Source organism: Manacus vitellinus, unplaced genomic scaffold (assembly GCF_001715985.3).
Source record: "Manacus vitellinus isolate BGI_N305 unplaced genomic scaffold, ASM171598v3 scaffold_4_pilon, whole genome shotgun sequence".
Lineage (NCBI taxonomy): Eukaryota > Metazoa > Chordata > Aves > Passeriformes > Pipridae > Manacus > Manacus vitellinus.
The window spans coordinates 15,557,156-15,579,682 of record NW_021940604.1 but is presented as its reverse complement, the minus strand read 5'-3'; the positions used below and the strand labels follow the sequence as shown (position 1 = coordinate 15,579,682).

At 35.8% G+C, this 22,527-nt stretch overlaps 1 protein-coding gene across 3 annotated transcripts in view; it reads left to right on the top strand.

The window, feature by feature from the left end:
* Nucleotides 1-22,527, top strand: part of NKAIN2 (sodium/potassium transporting ATPase interacting 2) — a 293,614-nt gene that overhangs the window by 189,734 nt on the left and 81,353 nt on the right. For all 3 annotated transcript variants that reach the window (XM_029962848.1, XM_029962849.1, XM_029962850.1), the window contains one exon: nt 22,194-22,394. In XM_029962848.1, coding sequence (XP_029818708.1) covers nt 22,227-22,394 — 168 coding nt within the window. In that variant the 5' untranslated portion in view covers nt 22,194-22,226. The remainder of the gene's footprint in view (nt 1-22,193; nt 22,395-22,527) is intronic.

Genomic DNA, 22,527 nt, shown 5'->3' with positions numbered 1-22,527 from the left:
CAAACTCCCAGGTCCCTTTCTGCCTGGCTGCTCTCCAGCCACTCTGTGCCCAACCTGTAGCACTGCAGGGGGTTGTTGTGGCCAAAGTGGAGGACCCGGCACTTGGCCTTGTTGAACCTCATCCCATTGGAACTAGTCCAACTCTCCAGCCTGTCCAGGTCCCTCTGCAGAGCCCTCCTGCTTTCCAGTTGATCAACACTCCCCCCAGCTAGTGTCATCTGCAAATTTGCTGATGGTGGACTCAATCCCCTCATCTAAATCATCAATAAAGATATTAAACAGAACTGGGCCCAACACTGATCCCTGGGGGACACCACAAGTGACCGGCCGCCAACTGGATGCAGCCCCGTTCACCACCACTCTCTGGGCCCGGCCCTCCAGCCAGTTCCTAACCCAGCACAGAGTGCCCCTGTTCAAGTCGTGGGCTGCCAGCTTTTTCAGGAGAATTCTGTGGGAGACAGTGTCAAAGGCTTTGCTGAAGTCCAGATAGACCACATCCACAGCCTTCCCCTCATCTACTAGGGGGCTCACCTGATCATAAAAGGACCTGCCCTTCCTAAACCTGCGCTGGCTGTGTCTGATCCCTTGTCCATCCTGTAGCTGTTGTGTGATTGCATTTAGGATGATCTACTCCATAACCTTGCCAGGCACTGAGGTCAGGTTGATGGGCCTATAGTTTCCCAGGTCCTCCTTCTGGCGCTTTTTGTGGATGGGCGTGACATTTGCCAACTTCCAATCACAGTCTTGATCTAACAAACTTTTCCTTTTCTGAACTACATGTGAAGTTCTACTGAAGAAACATCCTTCTGCAAATTTTACGGATGAGTTTACAAAAATTATGTTTACTTGCAATGATAACATATTTTTCAAATAATTTGACAGCTTAAAATGTAATGATATTGTCTAACATGGTTCTGAATGAGCTAACTCAAAAACATAAAAAATACTACATTAGGCTCTGTGTGAGGTTTTGTGGGGTTTTCTCCAGAAGTGCTCTTCTCTAGAAAAATATTTTGTTAAAAAATAGTGGGATAAATTCAAACAGTATATTCCCCTTTGGAACAAAGCTAATTCCTCTATCATTATCAGAAAGAACAATTTAGTTACTTTTATGGCTATCTACTCATTAGTGACAATAATCTCGAAATGTTCAATATTAAATAGTTATGTATTCATTGACATCCCCAGAGGTAAGGATTTAAAAATAAGTCAGAACATCCTGTGCAGAATGTATTTTTCTAAAAGCATTTCACTTACAGCGCCATAAAAGGTGATCGAAATTGCATTAAGGCTTTAACTCCCAACCCAATCAGACTCGTGAAAAAAGGCTTCTAATTGCTTAAAATACATTTTGAGTCTTCTCCTTTTTCATTTGTAGATATTGTTAATATATGAAATAGATAAATTTTATTATCTTTGTCTTCTGAAAAGAATTTCTAGACTACTGTTAACTAAAGCAAATTCCAGTCTTGCATCTTCATCAAGCAAAATAAGGGAACGAGACAATTTGATGTAGTGGCATGTATTGGGTCTGGCTGAGATGGAGTTCATTTACCCATAGCAGCCCTCACAGTGCTGTGCTTTGCATTTGGAGCTAGAAGGGTGTTGATAACACACCAACGTTTTGGCTACTGCTGAGCACAGCATCAGCACTGTAACATTCCTTCCCTAGTCAAGGTCAAGATCCTGGGAGGGGACACAAGTAGGCCAGCTGACCCAAACTGACCAAAGGGATATTCCATACCATATGACATCAGCTCAGATATAAAAGCTAAGGAAAGGAGCAGGAAGAGGGTATTCTTGGTTTCCAATGTCTGCCTGCTGAGAAACCATTACGCGTCACTGAAGCCCTGATTCCCGGGACGTGATGAACATCACTGCTGATGGGAAGCAGACAACAAACCTTGTTATTTTTTGTTTCGATTTGTGCACTCAAGCTTTCCTTTTCGTTGCTTTAGTGAAATTCCTTATCCCAACCCGCGAGTCATTTTTCATCTTGTTCTCTCTCCCCTTTTCTGGCTGGGAAGGGGAGAGATAGAACGGTTTGTGGGCACTTGGTGTCCAGTCAAGATCAACCCATTGCATGGCTCAAAAACAAAGTTTGAAAAAATAACACTCCAGTCCTAATTCAGCAAAATCAAGTCACTTTCCTGTCTCAGTTTCCCACATTTCATGATTTTACTACTGCCACTATATACCTCATGCTATTCATTAATTCCAAAGTGCTTTGAAAATATGAGTAAAATATTATTAAATCAATTAACAAAATAATTAAACTGTCTAAATAGAATTACAAACAATAATTAGGAATTAAACAGGATCTGTCAACTGTGATGGTGAGAGCAAAACTAGGACAATGCAGAACCTATGTGAATATAGAAGAAATAAGCAACAGTGAAGACTTATGTAAGCTTCTATTCATTAAAATACACCTGAATGACTTCTAAATACATTTGTGTCTATTAAATGATCAGATCTAAGACTTTGAAAATTATTTTTCCTTATATTTATAAATGATTTTTTTTATTTAACTTCAACTCTACACTATCTAGCAGAAACTCCTTCCTGAAAGTATCAATGAAATACAAGCCTCCAGCAATTTCATCAGTGTCAATCATAGCTAGGTTGCAATATACAGGTAGTACCACCTCTGTAACATATCCTTAATCTGTGTTTCTTAAAATCAAATATTCACATATTTTTGTTTAAAAGAGGCAGATAAGTTTAAATAATGTAATTAGTTGGTCTTTGTTAAACTGTCTGATAGTGGTAGAATAGGTTTTGACTAGATGACACATCCAAGAAGTTGGTAACTTATAACACGCTGTGGAAGTGAGGAGGTCTTCAGCTAGTGGGAAAAAGGTGTTTCTGATGCCTACCTTAGTTGCTGTTTATTTTCTTATTAAACTTGATATAACTGACTGAATTAAATTGATTGAATTCTAAGATATTTTTTAAGGTTTTTCAGGTGCATGAAGACAAACATTTTTAATTTTCATTTGTCAGGAAAAGAAACAAAAACCAAAACCCAACAAACCAAAATTCCAAAACCAACACCCCCTTCCTGCTCCCCTGAAAAAAAAAATCCCCAAAGTTTTAAGGCAAGTAAAACCAAAATTCTTTATTAAGCTTCTCTCTTGAAAGGCAACCCTGAAAAGCATAAGGACAAAATGCGTTAGAGCTTCAAGAAGCACAATGACATCAAGAAACAGAAAATGATCAAATGTACTGACTGAAAGCATAAAGAAGTCATAGTAACTCATGCCAGCTCTTGCACTGTATCATCCTGTCTAGAATGTGCACACTCTGTGAAATACAAAAGGATGGGCAGAAATAAAAGAATTCATTTTGTCTCATTTACTAGTTACCTCCTGGTTTTCTGGATACTGCTCAATAATAAGGGAATATTCTTCTCTCCTGCTGTTATGAGTTACATTATCTCAGATTGATTTCGCATGTTTCATAGAATTGTGCCTGAAGAAAGAACTATTAAATGAAATTCTGAACTGAATATTGATGTGGCATTAACGGCCTTTACAAATAAAGCTTAGGGGTTTAGCTGACAAAGTATGCTAGGTCAAGACACTGCAAACTAAGCCTTTTAGCATGTGTATGTTCAAGTCAAATTTATTAGTGGCTAATGAAAAAACTGCCTCAAAATCTTGTAGGGTTTTCTAGAGGGTAAAAATAAGTGTACAGAGCTTCTCAAAGCCAGAAAACTCTAGTTTAAATCCCATAAATGAACACTAGAAACAACCTCCCAGAGGGATCAAAAAATGTTTAAAAATAATACCAACAATAGCAATGCATTTTATGATCTTGAAGTACCAGAGGAGGCAAGTGTGGAATACATAACTTCAAACAAATCGGAAAAAAAAAAAAGGTTGGCCTGGGCAAGGACTTTTCTGCAATAATATCTGTACACTTTTATCCCTGTAGTTGTTGTAAACAACAAAGAAAGTCTAGCAAATGTTTGCAGAGGTTTACATGGTAAACACCTAAGTTTATTCACAACCTGTATCCATTGCAAAAATACTTGGGAAGTTGAAGTGTTGCATACTTGGAAACTCTAAAGTTAGGTTTCTTACACAACTGCAATTCATACCTTGTTGTACATAAGCATTATAATCTAGTTCTCACATAATGTTGACATCCCACTATTTTCTGCAAAGACATTTCTCACATCTATGTATGTCTATGATCCAGCATGTTAACTTAATGTTCGCCTGTTTCTTTTTTTTTCCCTCTTTGTTCTCTGAGTGTCTTGTAATGTAGCTATTTTATGCTGTTCAAAATCTGCTACTTCTGCATCAATGAATGGCTATGAAAAAAGAAGAATAATGAAAGAGAAAGGGCAAAACATGAGGCCTTCTTTTTCTCCGTGCCAAGCATATTGGATTAAATACGTAAAGTTGTTTCAGCCAACCTTTCTACCAGGAAAAGGGTAGTATTATACTACACACCAAAGCAAAGGAAATATAAAATGAAATATGGACTTAAAATATCATTTTAATTGCAAGGAACATGTGAGACAGCATTTTATATCATTTTATATAGTCAGAAACGTGACAGCTTTGTTTTTTTTTTTAGGTTCAATCCTATATAGTCAATGCGATGTGGATCTTACTGCCCAAAGCCCATCCAGATCCTCTAAGAAAGTGACTGAATTATTTTGTGCATCTTCCTAATTAATATTGTTAATCATTAGCTAAATTAAAGTTAACCAAAGCATATACATCTAAGCTGCAACTTCACACTAAATGTCAATGTCACAAGGCAAAATTTTCCTCTTTGGGTGGTTCAGTCATTGTGAGCTCTTACACAAAGTCCATGCTGGAATAACTCACATGTCAGTTTGTAACATAATTATCATAATGACTAGAAGATAGATGGGATTCCAGTAGGGATTATTAAACTAAATATTCATTAGACAAATTGCAGTATGGCTAACTAAGAAAGTTTGGGGTCTGGATCAGTTAAAATAGAATTAGAATTTGTTTATTTTTTAACATACAGTTTCCTGATTACAGTGGAACTTGCAATATCTAAAATATTGCTTATGCAGTATGGTGCTAACAGTGTCAAAAGGAGGATTGAATGGTAAAGATTCTGCTCTGAATTTATCAGACGTGTCAAAGCAAACTTTATATACTTTATACACTAATGTTATTTTGGTTTTGTCTTTAGTATTTTTGTAAGGTGATTGGTCCTTCTACTCTTTGTTTTCAATGTATACATTGCATATACAAAATGCACATCAGTATAATCTGTAACCTTTCTCTTCTTTGAGTTGTGACAGCTCAGTTGGTTAGATCATGGTGCTAATAATACCAAGATTGTGGGTTTGATCCCCTTACAGGCCATTAACTTCAGAGCTGGACTCAGTGATCCTTGTGAGTCCCTCCCAACTTAGAGTATTCTGTGATTTTGTGATGTGTCAGATTGCAAAGTTATTTTACTGGACCTGTAGTTTGCAGGCCAATGTGTATTCGTATACTCAAATGTTAATAAAATGAATAAACAAAAGCAGAAATCCTATTTTAAAGAGATTTCCCATAAAATTATAGTTTTTAGTGATCCACTTGTGATGATTTGAGCAACATATTAACATCAGGGAGTTTGCTAATAAGTATTTTCAATAAGCTTTGTACTCTTCATGCATACTAAACCAAGGAGACCAGTTCATTATCTTGATAGATTAATTCAAAATAGATTTCTAACTCCAACATCAGATAATTAAAGATAGCTTTGACTATCATTTACCAACAGTAACACTTTTTACAGATTCCTGACTATTCATCTTTTTCTGTACATTTTTTATAAAACCTTCATACAATGAATGAAAATGTTTCAGATATACTCTTGATAAAAGAAAATATTGTTCAGTTTTTAAGACAAATGAATATGCATTGCTCTGTATTAATCAGAGGAGTAATATACCTCTAAGAAAGTAAGAACTGAATTTTACTAGAAAATATAAAGTATGATTGTTCAATTCATCATTCAGTGGTAATACTAGACACTCCATTTCACAGAATTGTATCCAGAGATCCCATGAAGTGTTCACAACTACTGAGCAAACACTGCCACTAATAACTGATTTAAAGAGTTGCAGTGTTGAACAGAACAGGACCCTTGCACACAGAACAGGAACCATGAACTTTAATCTGCTTGTTATCAGAGGAACATATTGTATGTTAGTCCAATGATTAATATCTACTTGAAGCTAGAAATAGCCAATATTTTAAAAGCATATGAACTCTGTGCAGCAATCAAGAACCACTGGGTCTATTACAACCATAGGTATGTTACATGAATATTGGCTTCTAGTTACAACTAATAGCAAAGGATCTTAAGCAGAGACTGGAATTATTCAGAATAAAGGTGACAACAGGTGTGATGGTAAATAAGAAGTGGAATAATAGTAAGTAGGATATCAGGACTTAACATATATGAAAACCATCATCTGAAATTTGAAACAAGGAAAATAGGTTCATAGAAAGAAAGTTGAACTTATACACATGGTTACCTGTCTCACTAACCACAGACTAAATTAATTACAGGTGAACTCACCTTCACAAAATCCAGAAAATATCAAGGACCATTTTGTTTGTGAGCAGATTTAAATTTAAAGATTCAAAATCAAGTTATATTTTAACCTTCTGAATAGTACATGAATCCAAATATGCTCCATGCTACTTCAGGCTATTTCTGATTTCAAAATTTTTCATTTGTGTTGCTGTATTCTAGTAAATCAGTTTAAGATTAGAGTGAACATTAAGAGAAACTGTTTCAGGAAGTTCCACTGGCTTCGGGTATAGGTTGGGAAGAGAAAATCTGAAACCTTTTTTATCCCAATTCTGTCCATTTAATAAAAACATCTTAACAACCTTAATGTACTTTATTTTTCAAAGTCCCACTGTTTCCCAAATGCAATTTGTCTTTTTCATCTCTCTGAATGCTTAAATACTTGTTTATAGCATTATTTTTCTGCCTACTATTAATATCATACACATATTTTTTTCTGCATCTGAAACTTTTAATAACTGAACGAGTTCTCTTTCTTTGTGACAATTTACCATTTCTGTTCAAGCTAATGCTGTCAAAAAAACCCCCAACAAAACAAAAAGCAAACAAAACCCACAAACAAAACAAACAAACAAACAAATCACCCCCCCAAACAACAACAAAAGAACAAGTGCATTAAATTTCCATGTTATCTCTTTCTACTGAGTCTGTAGTTTCAGTTTGAAAACCAATTCCTCTTTACAGAATTAGGTAAAAGTGCCTGCAATTTTAATTTATTTTTTTTTTGCTATTTAAATCAACTCTATGGTGCCAAACATGAATTCTGCAGAAAGTTTTGATATTACTATGTGTACATTGTCTCTCTTGTCTTCTTTCCAGTTTTGGAGAGGCTTATCAGAGAACCTGGTGTTCCAATGGGGAAGTTAGTTTGGAGTTTTAATCCAGAGCAGTACATCCATGGCAAAATGATGGCAGAAGGCTGGAAACAGACTACAGCATTGCCACAGTTCCTGGAGGTCACAGGCACCCACAAATCAACTATTTAGTTGATTAACTCGGAAATCAGTTTTCCAGCATCGCAGACCCCCAGGAACCTTGTCTCTTAGTCCTCAAATTTCTCATACTGCATGAGTTCACAGTTGGTTAATGCCAAGTTTCCAAAATGCTCCAGAAGTTTTGGAATCATGCATGTGTGTCAAAGTGAATAATCAATTTTCAAGTAGAACTTCAGTATTTTTCCAAAGGAAATGCCACATTATATATTTAACTAAAACAATTCTTTTATGCATGAGGGAATTTCCAACTTATCAAATATTTGCTCTAATACCAGGTATTTCTATTTGAAGTGCCTTCCTAGTACATCTATCTACAGAAAATATGCAGTTGGCTGACAGGTTTTATACATATATATAATTATTTTTTTCAATCTGATTTCTATGTATTACAGGGTATCTATGCTTCTGATTTTATTTCTTAAGTATATGGAGTTGAATTGAATGCAGATATGTACCTTTGGATTAGCATCTAGAGCTACTCTAAAGCCAAAGGACTCCAAGGTGTGATTCCTCTCATGCTGAAGAAGACTTCCACACCTGACGAGATGACTCATACCCTCAAAAGGCCTTTCAGCTCCAATGACTATATAGGCAACTAGCTCAGAAGTAGACAGCCAAAGCTTGGGAAGTGCATTCCAGCCTTTACATGCCATACACTGTTTCTAGAGTTCTACAGCATGGACTGTACAATACTGTAGGAATTATCTTATCTAAATTTGTGAACCTAAGAAAGAAGAAAACTTTTATAGAGAGCCATTCACTTAAAATTCCTTCTATAAACAAAGTTCCCTTTTCTTGCATTGAAACTGCTCATATCTTAGAAGACTCCAGGGAAAAGCTTTATATTTAAATTTAGTTATGTTTATGCTTTACGTGTTAGGTACTTCCAATTATTATATAAAATGTATCAAATCTCAACGGAATGACTGGTGATAAGTGTTGCATATTTATAAATATTATGTATTCCCAGAACCATGTTTTCAGTTATTAGAATCATAAATTCTCATTGCTGAAGAACTCAGTAGGTCAATTAGTCCACATCCCCAGCCTAAATACATGAAAAAAAAAAAGGTGACAGAACTTTGTCTATTTTGTTCTTAAATGCCAGCAACAATAGATCATGCAGAGTCTCCAGTCAGCTCTTCCCAGTGTTTTCCTCTCCCTTGGCTTCAAAAGCTTTTCCCCCAAGATCTAATTTGTATCCTCTTTGCAATGTCTTTGCAATGTAGTCTTGTTCCTGGGCTAATGATGGATGTATCTCCATTATAAGCAGGGAAACGGGTTCCTCAGTTCCTTTCAGCAACCAGTCATGCTCTCAGTCTTCTGAGCTAGGAAACCTCAATTCCTTCCATCTTTCTTCACAGGTCTTGTTTTCAGACATCTGCTCATTCTAATTGCTCCCCTCTGGGTTCTCTTCAGTCAGTCCGCAAGTTTTCTTGTAGTCTTTTGAGTTGAAGCCTTGCCAATAATAGAGAGAGTTTGTGAACTGTGATAAGTTTCCAGTTCCTTGTGAGAGAGCAATGTCCAGGCTTGTACAGTGTTTGTATGCCCTTACTGTGTTTGTATTTTAGTTATTTCAACACAAATGTTGTGCTTTCCAACTCGTCCTTGCTTAATAGCATTTTCATGGACAAATGTCAGGTTTATCAATATGATTTTGAATGCTACTCCTTTCCTCAAATGTACTTAAATCTCTCAATATTATATATTAACTAGCCTTTTCACTTTTCAGTCATCCATGTAATTAATTAAAATATGTTAGTATTGGACCCAGAACAAACTACAGCATAACATCACTTCATATTTCTTTCTAATATGACCATGAACTACTGAAATTTCTCTCTGGATATGGCTTTCCCTTTTGCAGAATATCTTATGGGTAGGTCAGAACAAAAGTGGTTTCAACAACATTAAACTTATGACATTCTCTGCAGTTGCTAAGGAATCACAGTATATTTGCAAAAATCAGCAGGAAAACTATACCCAGAATGAAAAAAATACCAATATCACCATCAAGAAGGAAAGATATATTAATGGGTTCATATATATATAAGATATATTAATGTCTTGTAAAGTGTTTATCTGAATGTCTTGTCTCAGTGTAACAAATTTCATCTCACACGCTGTGAGAGTCCCATTAATTTAATGGAACTAGTGTCAGTAGTCAATTTTTTGTCAAAAAAAAAAAAAAAGAGATTCTTAAATTATCTTAGATTAAGCTGTAAGTCTCTACAGGTTAAAAGACTGAAAAATACATGGGGGCAGCTTAATGAGGAAGTTTTTCAGGATGCTGTGCACTCAGTCCAGGTGATAAAAAAGTGTGTAATTAATACTGTATTGTAATCCTGAGGTACACTAGGGGCAGAACCAAGGAGTTTGTCATTTCCTAACCTTTGAGGACTTAACCATGCAGTATTTATTTTCAGCTTTAACTCTGCCATACATTTTTGATAATAGATCCTTTTTTTTTAAGAGATGTATGCCTTAAATGTAATAATGTTTTACAGATCCATCTCTCAGATTAAATTAAAACATTTGTTTTAGGTTGGAAGCATATAGGCCTTTACTGCTGCCTTCTCTGGGCAAATTCAACTCCCAGTGAAATCAAAATTGCACTAATGCACATTGTAGAAAACTGCTATGGGATTGGGAATTCAGGGAAGCGTTAATTCTTCCAATACTTTTGTTCAGGAAAGAAAAAAAAAGCAGTGATGTTGATCTAAAAGTTATGTATCCTTGTGTAAACAAAAGATTCCTCTTATAAGTATTTTATGAGAGTTTTACTCCAAAGAAAAAGACACAGCACATGTGATATATTGCTGGCATTTCAGAGTGAAGTGATTCTATAGATACTGAAAAAATTGATTATTTATTGAAGTTTATATATTTTTCCATTGGGCAGATATGCATTTCCTTGAAAATATTCTTACCCAGCCTAAATTTAATCAATCAGATATACTATGTGTATTCCCTAACCAAAAAAATGAACTCCACTTCTTTAAATTCACAGCGTTTTGCAATATTCTTGAGCACCAGGAAATCAAAGAGGTTTTTGTATCATTCTTCCCCCTGTTGTCTATACCAGTTTTCCAATTCAAAGTAATAAAAGCATCGATCTTCTAATATCTTGACAGTGGAGTTCATCTAATTCTGCATTAGCACTAAACACAAACAAAAAATTTAGTATAAGCAGCCCCAAGAGACACTTCAACCAGATTTCTCCCTTTCCCCAAGCTAAATCAGCTCCTGAAAACTCAATTTAAGACACGGACACAGACACTGCTGTTAGAATGGTAAATCTACTCCCCGTCAGTTTCTTAAATAAAGTTTTCAATCATTGATTTGGTCTACAGAGATAGGGCTCTGTTCTAGGTACTCCTTTCAAGCTATGCTCATTAAAGATCATTGCTCCTAGTGTTTCTTCTTAATCCTGGCTGGAAATTGGAGGGTCTTTGAGGGATACCCCATAGATATTCATGCTTCAAGAAGAAAACCCATTCTGTAATTGGGAGTTGGGGGTTTTTGTTCAGTTGGTTGGTTAGCTGGTTGGTTGGTTGGTTGGTTGGTTGGGGTTTTATTTGTTTCTTGAAGAACTGCAACAGCCCTTCTAAGTCTTCAAGGAAAGACACATTGACTCACAAAATTATTTAGGTTGAAAGGTCAAAGGAGGGCCAATTAAATGACATTGTTCAGGTGTTTTTTTGATCAAGTTTTTGATATCTCCAAGGATAAAATTTTTACCTCACCTCTGAGCAACTGGTCTTTGGCTGTTCTTTGGCTGGTCTTTGGTTGTTCTCATGGTCTAAAAAATATTAAAAAATAATCATAGTTTTCTGTGTCCCAACTCATGTTTGTTGTCTCCTGTCCTTTTGCTGTGCACCTCTGAAGGGTACCTGGCTCTACCTTCCCTAGGCCCTCCCTCTAGGTAGTTATGGGCAGTAGTAGCATCCTCTAAAGCCTTTTGCTATTAATGCTGAACTGGCCCCACTTTCTCCACTTCAAACCTCCTGCGCTCTAGTCTGTAATTAGCTTAAAAGCCTTTGCTGGACTAGCTACACTCTGTGTGTGTTTCTTTCCTACTGGGAATCCAGAACTGGACACAGCCCTCCAGGTGTGCTCTCACCAGCGCTGAGCAGAAACAAAGGTTCTGCTCAGTTCCTCAGCCTGCTGGTGACACTCCCTCTAACACAGTCCAGAAGGTTGTTACCCACCAGGACCCCCAGGTCCCTTCCTGCAGAGCTGCTTCTCTGCCAGTCAGTGTTCAGCCACAGGGAGAGCTCCATTCTCATTGAAAAGACCACGGAGGTCCTGTCTGAGCGCAGAGCCAGAGACCACTCACATTCAAACCGTCTTGGGGCCACTCAACGTAAATTTGAACTGAAAGCCAATCTTCCCTTTTGTACAGCCCTGTGAGATGAAGCAAAGCATCCAAACATAAGCCTTCAGCAATAGTGGAGCTGATAGCTGACATGAGCTGTCAATGGACTGTCATTAAAATACAGGTGATCTAGGAATTAATTTTTAAGAATGCCTTCCAGGTAGCAGATCCTACTCTTCAATTAACAGGATTTTCTGTGTTGTCTTTTATAAAATATCTTTTATAAATTTATTTAATACCCAAAGTAAAAAACAGTCTGATTAGATTCTAATAAAGTCTGTATTATTTCTCTTTATATAAATTTTAATTTGTCTCTTAAAAATAGAATAAAGTTTCTACAAGACTACCCTGGAAAATACAATAACAAGCAGCATTTTTTTCATCATTAAATAACATAGTTTATCTGTTAGCCACTATATCTTCCACAAAGTACCAGATGAAAATATTTGTATGTAAGAGAAAAGAGTATTACATCGTGGGAAACAAAAACTGGAAGGAAGAAATAGTGTGATACCTGGAAAATTACTTGTTACCACCTAAGGGAACCATCAGATCAAAATTTTGACTCCACACACTGAATCTGCATATTTTTTCTATAACTTATGTATATTATACAGGCTGGTATTTATGTTGTACAAACTGGTGCTAAGTATAAGATTAGCAAAATAATAGATCTTTTTATTTAGTTGATTGCAGCATCTTAAATAAATGGTTCTTGCATTACATGTAAGAATACACATATTCTTATATATGCAGATAGTCCTATTATGCTTTAGCAGCATTACATGCCACAGAGAAAACATGCAAAAACAGGGACAGGCTATTCATTTGTGGATCAGTACCTTAACTGGTTTCAATGGCTACAGTTTCTTTTGTAATACATTTAATACATGTAATACATTTGCATTTACCCAAAGTTATGCACTGAATCTTTTTAAATGGCTTTGAATTGTTCTTAGGAGGCTGCAGTTTACTACAGTGGTGGGCACTGTCACATCGTAGCAACAGCTCAAAAGAGGAAAGGACACCCACTTGAAAAGTTTGCTAATGTCAGCTTGTTTGAGATTATAGTTTGTTTATTAATGTAGATGATGAAGTTTCTTTTTAGTCAGTTTCCATGAGACTTGTCAGAATAGAATTTTGTGAATAACTTATTTTTCATTTCTGGTTCATGGATTTAACCCATATCACCTACTCTGCATAGTAGGACTGCTAACATGTTCCCAGATTTCAAATTCAGCCTAAGCACCCTATTAAATCAAGTTTGGAAAAACTGTAACATTTTCCCATGAAAATTTCAAAATACGTTTTTTACAATGTGGTTCATATTCTTGGGTTTTTTTCATTTTGAATACTAAAACTAGCTAAAAATGGATTTCCTGGGTAGTAGTGTCATTATTCAAAATTCTTTCTGAGGCACAATATAAAACAAAAAAAACGAATTATGGCTCTGGAACAGGAGAAACTGTGTACTTTCTTTCTTAAAAGTAATTAAAATAATTCTCAAATACAGGAAGCTGCCAACATACAAAGTATCCCATAATTTACCCAATATTCAAGATAAACCAGACCTTATTATTTCAATACTTAGATGACAGTAGTGGTTAATCACATTAGTTTTAATAAAACTAATCTGTGGCCCATGCTGAGTGATGTGGTATCACACCAGAAAAAGAGAGAGCAATTTCACCTACTGCTAAATTAATTACTTCATGTAAAGTGAAAAGAGGTTGATTTATCAAATCTGATATAGCATTTGGTATTCTAATAATAACCATCATCACCTACAAGGACAAGAATGAACACTTTATGAACTAAAGTTTATCAGAGTCATATAACATGTTCCTGTGACAGATGTCTTTTTCATTTAAAAAATTAAATAGAATCTTTCAGGCAGGAACTGAAGGTGGTTTTTAACGTCTGTAGGGTAAGTATAGGTCAGGCAGGAGTAGGTCTTGCCACACATGAGCATCGAAAACTGTGACACAACTGTGCAACCTGATGGGTTGCAGATGTGCAATTCCTTACATTTGATAAAAGTCAGATCTAGATGTGAAATGTGTCAAACCAATTGTCAGCAATCATAAATATTCAGCAGTGTTGCAGGAGACCCTGCTACATGCAGGCTTTGTGCACATCGTGCTGAGCATGTATCTGTGTGTCTTCACTGATCTGACTTTTATTGGCCCATATTTTCAAGGTACATAAATGTTGCACAGTTTCAGATCTGAAGCTGCAGAAAATGATGTATATCAGCCTGGTCAATAGCGGAATAAGTTATAGTGAAAGAGTCTGAAGTAGCTGATGCAGTACCATTATTCCCCACAATTTCTTAAACAGGGCTCAAGGTCTACATGGAGGGGGCCCACAGTTCTCCTTCTCTGCTTCCTGATAATCAGTCTGTGTCTGGTGTGCTGCTCAACGTCTTATCTAGGTCCCAAAACAAGCTTTTTGGAGTCCCTCAGGAATATTTATCAGTCTATTTCAGCTGGGTCCTTTCTATTGACTTCAGAAGAATTCAAAACATTTAAATCTGGATATTTTGTTTCGTACTGAGAATGCAAGTGGATTGTGAAAATTAGCGTTATAAACCAATGCATTATCTTATTGCAACCCACCCACAGAAGTAAATCCTGTTGAAAACATTCACCTTGGGATAGATTTGAATCAAACTGAGTAAGATGACTCCACAGGTTTTTTAGTAATTTTCAAACTTATCCAGGTTTCATTTTAATTATTCTGAGATCTTAAAGCATATAAAATTACTACTGATTAGAAATGTTTAGACTATAGAGCACAATGTACACAACATGTATTTCTCCCCAGCCTGGTATTTCAGGAAGCCCTTTTGTGTTACAATGATCTCATGTTTCCTAACACTGCTTCTGGGATAACATCACCATTTTTGTGGTCTGAGAACTCTTTTCAAGTCTTCTTAATGTTTTCTTCATATGCTGAAGGTGGCAGGTAATTATTTTGATCTAAAAAAAAACCCAACCAAACACAAAAAAACCATAGAAAACAGAAAACATAAGTTTATCATTGTACACATGAATTTCATTTTACAGCCCCTAGCACTAAGAAATAGCCAACACCAAGGGACACTGAACAAACTGCATCAACTGGAATTTCTTTCTGCACATATTCTATAAACTTTCTGATGTTTAAGTTCTACACCATACAATTCTGCATCCTTCCTTACTAAATGTTGGACCATGCTAAAATTTTTCCTTGGACAGAGTTGGTCAAGCAAAGTATTCTTGAGGTGATTTGGTAACTTGATAAACCATTTATTCTAGAAAAGGGAAGAATTTTAAGGATAATAATTTCAAGCTGTGATTTTAATCAAGGTCTAGACCTTTCTGTTGCAGCCTACACAATGATGTTCCCAGATGACTGAAAACTCTGCATAATCTTTTGAATACTATCCAAATATAAGATGTCCTTGTGCTTAGAAGAGTTTTATTTAGAATTAAGAGGTTATGTATATTTGTGTCTGAAAATTCTAAGCACTATTGATCTGTGTATTTGCCTGGGTAAGCCAAGATGAGAGACACATCTCTTTTACTGTTTAAAAGTAAGAAAGGGAAAAAACAGTCCCAAGAGAATAATGAACTAAAACATCTTTAAAAGCATTATGCCTTAGTCATAAAAATCTGGTACTGGTATATTGTGAAACCACTTTAATCAAGCATTTTCAGTTCAAAATGAATAATCAGGGTTTGGAAACCAATCAGAATATTCCCTTCACTTCAGAAACAGATTCAAAACCACACTGAGTTTAATTTGATCATAAAATACTTTGCTAGGGTTTTTTTCATGGAACACAGCTTTGGTGTGGTAATAGAGACCATGTACCACCACCCCGTTTCCAGCTCTTGTGTCACCACCCTGTTTCCAGCTCTGGATCCATGCCCTAAATCAAGCCATTCAGTTCTACCTCGAAGCAGAAACTTTACTCTCTAAGATATCTGTAGGATTATCATCTTCTAGTTACAACAGTAAATATTTAAATTGTATTTTTGTACTTTCAGGTTTAATCCAAAATTTAGAATAGATTTGTCTCTTGCAGTGAAAAAAGCTAGGGGTTGTTGGTTTGTAAGGTCTGGTAACCCTAAGAATAGTAGAACAATGTAGAACATCTGAGACTGGAAAACTCTCTGCTGTACACCCACATTAACTTGGCTTGGAGACAAGCTGTCTTTGTCAGAGAATGGCAATTTTTCAAAGCAAGGTATTACATTTAACTCAATTTCCTTAAACAAGTTTTCTCAATTCCAGAATGCTACCCTTGATTACTGCACAGTGAGAAATAAACAGAATTCCACAGTTAGCTACTACTCTTCAATGTGAATGCCTCTGCTCAGCTGCCTATTTCAGTGTATTTTTTCACTGCACAAGCTTACATCCTCCAGAAAGTAATTTTCCAAGAAACTGCAAAAATTCTAGTTCTCAGGATCTTCACTAAATATGTACCTTAGCTAAATTAAAATTCCTATGTGACTTGAACTTCTCAGTCCCCATGTCACTTGACATTAGGCTGCTAGGAAGGGTTTAATTCTCTTGTTCGGCACAATGAAAAAAATCAGTGGATCTTAGCCCAGAACATTCTTAGTCGAAAAATATTCAGTTTAAATATGACAAACATTCACAGGAGAGTAATATTCATGGGACAGTGACAATCATGTTAACCTTGCAATACAGATTGAAAGTTTCTACTTTCTTTTTATATTTTAGTTGAAGAAATTAATAGATAAAAAAAATTTAAGAAAGATGTTAATAAAAAATGTTGGTGCCACTGAACTGATTAAAATAATATTCTGGAGCTTAGCAGGTATCTTTTTTTAATGAGTAGAAACAGAGAAGATTAAAATTGTTAGGTTTGTCAGTGTACATATTTAATTACTAGAAAAATATGGAGATATAAATTAAGATAATATTAATTGCAGCTCTAATAATTTCATTCTAATTATTTTATAGTATTTTATTAACATAACACTCTAGTTTCTTTTTAGAGTAGAAAATCAGGACTTCTGAGTCATCTCCTTCGTGCTGGTATCTATAATTCACTGAATTGTTTGGAAGTGCATTAGTAAATTGGAAATCACCTAAGATACATTTGGAGCTTTTTTAACAGAATACTGAAAAAGGCTATTGGTGAGACAAATTTTGCTCATTTTCGTTGACAAACTTCAGAAGTAAATCTGTTGGGTAGATTAAGACTGGTTAAATCTTATCTGATTAATGGCATATGTAAATTAAATTCTGTATCCAATTTTAAATTATACTGGTGCAAAATTATTTTACAAGAGAAAATTAAAGAATGTGATTCTAGGTTACTGAAAAAAATTCAAATGAAAGAGAAAGCATTACACACATACAAAAATTGGGGAGGCTAAAAAATCAATTCAGTTGCAACAGAAAAGGAAAAAGGAAAAAAAAAACCCCACAGCTGACAAGCTCTGTTTTGGCTCTTCAACAAGGACAGATTTTTTCTTTAGACAGGAACAGGTCTGCTTGCATGAGAAAATGGTACTGCCTGGTGGGAGTTAGTTTTAGTGGAATAAGTGAGATAACAGAAGAAAAAAATGCCTGTAGAGGCCTCTGTGCATCCGAGGCATCCAGAACTACAAATGCTTTCAGACTCAGATCTTTTATCACTGAAACCTTATGTGATCATTCAGTCTCCAAGCAGCCTGTTCTTGCTAGTTTGAGTTTGATAAATGAAACAAGTGGTTACATGGTTGTATTTGACAAAAGTTGTAAAAAAGCTTGGCAGGTTTGCAGAGATTACAGCAATTCCAATTAGAAAAATGGAAGAAATATTTCCCGTGACACAGCAAGCCACAACCATTGAAGTCAGTGCAATTTAACTTCCCTGAGTCTGTGAGATCTCCTGGACTTTTAAGGAGAATCACTCTGAACCACTGCTAACTCTTTTTTCTCACAGCACTGTCTGGAATCAGCTTCTCTAAGGTGCAACCAACAAAACTCATTGAAACAGTAATATAGTGTAATTACTGCATAGACATAGTATACTTACTAATATGTACTAATGCTAATACGATGCACACAGCTATTTTCCTTTTAAGCACTGCTGTACTCCTGATGCTTCTTATTACAGAGAAGCTTGTATTCTTTTTCTGGAATCTCTTACAAAGCTTTTTGCTGCCATGCTCTGTCCTCAGCTGTCCTCAGCCAGAAAATTTTATGTACTGTGCAGTTAACCCCAGCAAAAGTTGTTATCTACTGTGTTAAACACAGGCACAAAACCATCAGAGTTCAACATTTTTTTACAAACTAAACTGAAATAAAATTACAGACTTAATTTGAAGATGTCTCAGATCCTAATCTCTGAGATCTGTGTCTCCAAGACCTCCAAAGTCCAGGCTTTGCCTTATCTGGCAGTACTGACCACTACAAATACCAGCACATCTTCAGAATGTCAGCAAAGATGTCCTATTAAATATTTTCCTCTGTCTTTTTCCTCTTTGATAAATAGCAAAATCTACTTTAATGCACCAATTTTCATTAACAAGCTTTACAAATACCAGTAGAACTTACAAAAGAAGAACAGTGATTGGCAATAAAGCCCATACAGATGTATTTCTGTACCCACGAAGGAAGCAGCTGTTTGTTGAATTTAGGATAATGAAATCTTCCTTGACATACAGACTGTGAACAACAACATATTGGCTTACGCAGTGTGTATCAACAATTCTTGTTAGTTTTCATAGCTTCAAGGCTTATCAGACCATTTTTCTGCATTTCTCTGAACAAAGTTTGAGCCACAGATGTTGGAAAGAAAACAGACGACAAATACACTGGAGAGTATAGTAAATCTGCAGACTCTGGTGTAGACTTTGTCTATGTCCACTAAAACTGTATTCAAACAGGGAACAAAGTAAATAGCAAGCAGTGTTTGTCCAAAAATAGCTCTAAATGCTGTCAGTATAAGAGATGTTAATGATAGATGCATCATCCCTTTATTGGCTTCCACAGTTCTACAAGGGGATTCGAGTCTTTAACAGCTCTCTCACTAAGAGAAACATTTTCGTAAGCTAGGTGACCTTTAATACTGAGTAACAGGAACTGCTCTGCTAATATGGTTACATGTAGGGAAACATGGCTTGAAGGTTATAGACAAGTTCAAAGTGCATAACAATTTATACCTGAGAAGATTTAACTGTGCAGCAGCTGATTTTGTAATTAATAGGTTCTTTCCATATTTATTCTTGTCCCACAAATTTGGGGGATAGGAATTTACAGGGTCTAACTTACACATTGACTTGTCAAAATCTTATTTCATTATCATTCTTAATCCATCCAAATTGGACCTGAGCCATGGATGATGTCTAATCTTACTGGAACTAGATTTCATATCTGCTTATTGTTTTGCTTTCTGATGTTGACCTTTTTTTGTTAACTGGTTCAATGTGTGATAACTGCTCCTTGAAAGCCTTCTCAACTGCATTATTTAAAGTTCTTTAAGATTTGAAGTTGGGGTTTTCAGTAGGATTTATTTTATTATTATTATAAAGAGTTAAGGAATATAGTATTTCTGTACCAGATATTAAGTCTATTTTATGACCAAGGGAAACTGCACAGCATTTTACTGATTATTCAGAGTAAGAAATAGAATATAGATCTGATAAATATCTGTAATTTTTTCACTAATAAGCATTCAAAGGCTATTTCTGAACAAAACAACATTATTTAGTCCTAATCACAACATTCAACTTAACTGCCAAAAGATGATTGGAGAGAAAAGGAATTTTGTAAATATTACAAATTATTTCAGAAAATCACCTGGGGATAAATTGAGGGATGGAAGAAAGTTAGATTTTGTGAAGTTTTATTTACATATGTAATTATTTGAATATGTGTTTATATTTCCCAGTGTAATTTGGAAATTTACATGTGCTTTTGACTTATAAAGTTTTGGATTACTGTACCCTTTGTAAGCAAAAATAATTGCCTCTAGAGTAATGATCTTCTACCCACAGAGCCCAGTTTTGAATTTTTATGTTTAGCTCCTCCTGATCCATTTTCTCTGCATCTGGCAGATGCATAACAAACACTCAGTTCCTGCAAGACAGTTTATCCCATTCTTTTTCAAGGAATACATTTTTCATCCCTTCTCTGCACTTCCTAAAGTATTTTTAGTCCATCATGATTCTTCTGAAGGTATTGCAAGTGGTAAAATAGAGACAGATAATGAGTTCTATTCATTTGTGCTACATCTCTGATAAGAGACTAGAGGTTAAGAATTTTCCATGGTAACTAGAACGGTTGAAAGTTCTTTTGACAATAACATGATGGATTCCAATTTTAGTTATTTAGAAATAAATATGGTACTTTAAGAAAAGTTACTCCAAAGATACCCATTATTTAACTTCTTACTCCAGGTAAGAAGACTAGTGTTCTACTTGAGGGGTCCTGACTCTAGAAAAAAAATAATTTTTGGGCTTGGGTGTAAGGTAAAAGTATCGATTTCCAAGAAACACATGGCAGACATTTCCAGTGTCATTTCCAGTGTCTACAGCTTTGGTAGGTGGGGTTCCAGAGAAAGGAGAGGTTTGTTGGGGATGAAGACTTACAGTCATACGTAAATATATACATTTGGGAAAAATTTGTGTAGTTTAATAATTCACTGTTGCTTTGATTACCTTCCAATGCTTGAAGTTAATTGCCTGACTAAATTCATACGAGCGTTTTACATTTTCTCATACAGTTTATTATTTGCTGGATTGGCCTGTTGTGAGAATGGAGGGTAATTATTCATCATGAGAATATTTAAGGTCCCTTCTGCCATCTGCTAGCTGTACATGCTTATGCAGCACAGTAATCAATTTTTTTTTAATGTACAAAATTTCTGTACTTTTGGTGAAGAACTGCAACTTAGAGAAAAAACATTCAGCTCCATTTCAGTGTCTAGGGTAACCACAGATCAAGTGACGTGTGACATTTTCCAAAACCTCTCTGGGTGGAGTTGCCTTTTTATGAGTTAGTGCAAAAATGGAAAATAAGTGGGACTGAAAAAATTACTATTTTGAAGAGAGGGAAAGTGGATATAGTGTATCTGCTACAGAAAGGCATTCTATTCCTTTTGGCACAGTAAACTTAATTAAATAGTTACATTTTAAAATCTTTATGAGAATCTTAATTATTAATGACATGAACAGGCTGAAAAAATGTAGGTTAGGTGTGGGGAGAGTTTGGCTCTGCAAAAACATTACTTAAAAGCAATTTTTTTTTGCATGACTGAGCACATGTGCACACAGACTAGATAGTCACACTTTACAATGAGGTTACAGTTATAAATTATTCATAAAGTGTTGGTAAACACTGTAGGCTATTACAGAATCCACAGAGTCCATAGTTTTGTTATAACTATGTGTAACACCCTCAAGTAATGTGCCACCACGTATAATTTATGAAAGTAATATTAGTAGTATTGTTTATGATGTATATTAATAATTTATTAATCCTTTATGAACTATTTATAAATGCAATCTTAATGGAAAGCATGGCTGACTAGTTACTCCATCACGCTAGCTGTATGGGAGTTAAAGGTTGCATGCCTCCGCCCCTGCTTTTTAACAAGCCAAGCAATCTTTAGACAAGGCAACTCTCACTATTTCCTTACATGCTCCTAGGAAATTAGAAATCTGAGAGAAGCATTACAAAGAGGTTTTGCCTGTAAGAAAATGCACAGAATCCTTTTTTACATCTTCTCCAATATTTCAGTAGAGCTACCACAGGTCCATTAGACAAAACTCCTTCCAGTTGTTCCATGCATATCAAAGTCTATGAAATTTTGATACCTTAGGATTCTTGTACAGTTTGGAACATCAGACCAACAAAACATAGGCCATATTTCTAGGAACTGAGCACAGGAGGGTTGCTATATAGGTGTGCATATCCATCAATCCTTATGGTATCTACCAGAAAATGGGTGATGTAACAGAAATTACTGCTATAGTCTAGGATACCATAACGTCTAGGAAGAGATCCTGGTTTGCAGGATTATTTTTCTGCTCCAGAGAATTTCTGCCAGCCAAGGTACAGCTACTTCTGCTTGCAGCAGGCAAGCTCCACTAACCTTCATGTGACAGTGCAGTTTTATCACTGCTCTTTTCTTCTTTTTGCATGCTGAGAAATCTCTTGCTGAGGCATTTGAGGTCGGAGTACCGTCCCCATGCATTAATTCTTCACTTATTCTTTTGCAGGAAACAGACCTCATTCTGACCTTTAATATCTCAATGCATCGTTCTTGGTGGATGGAGAATGGGCCAGGCTGCACCGTGACCTCAGTAACCCCAGCACCAGACTGGGCACCGGAGGATCATCGTTATATCACTGTCTCGGGGTGTTTTCTTGAATATCAGTACATAGAGGTGGCTCACAGTTCTCTTCAGATCTTCCTTGCAGTAAGTGTTTATAAATAACTTCACTTCCATCATCTTTTCTGGATTTCTTCTTTGTCATTACTGGAATAGCAGAGGATTGTGACGTTCATTCACAAACCCTGGCTCTAAGTCTTAGTTTAGTTATGAAATTCTG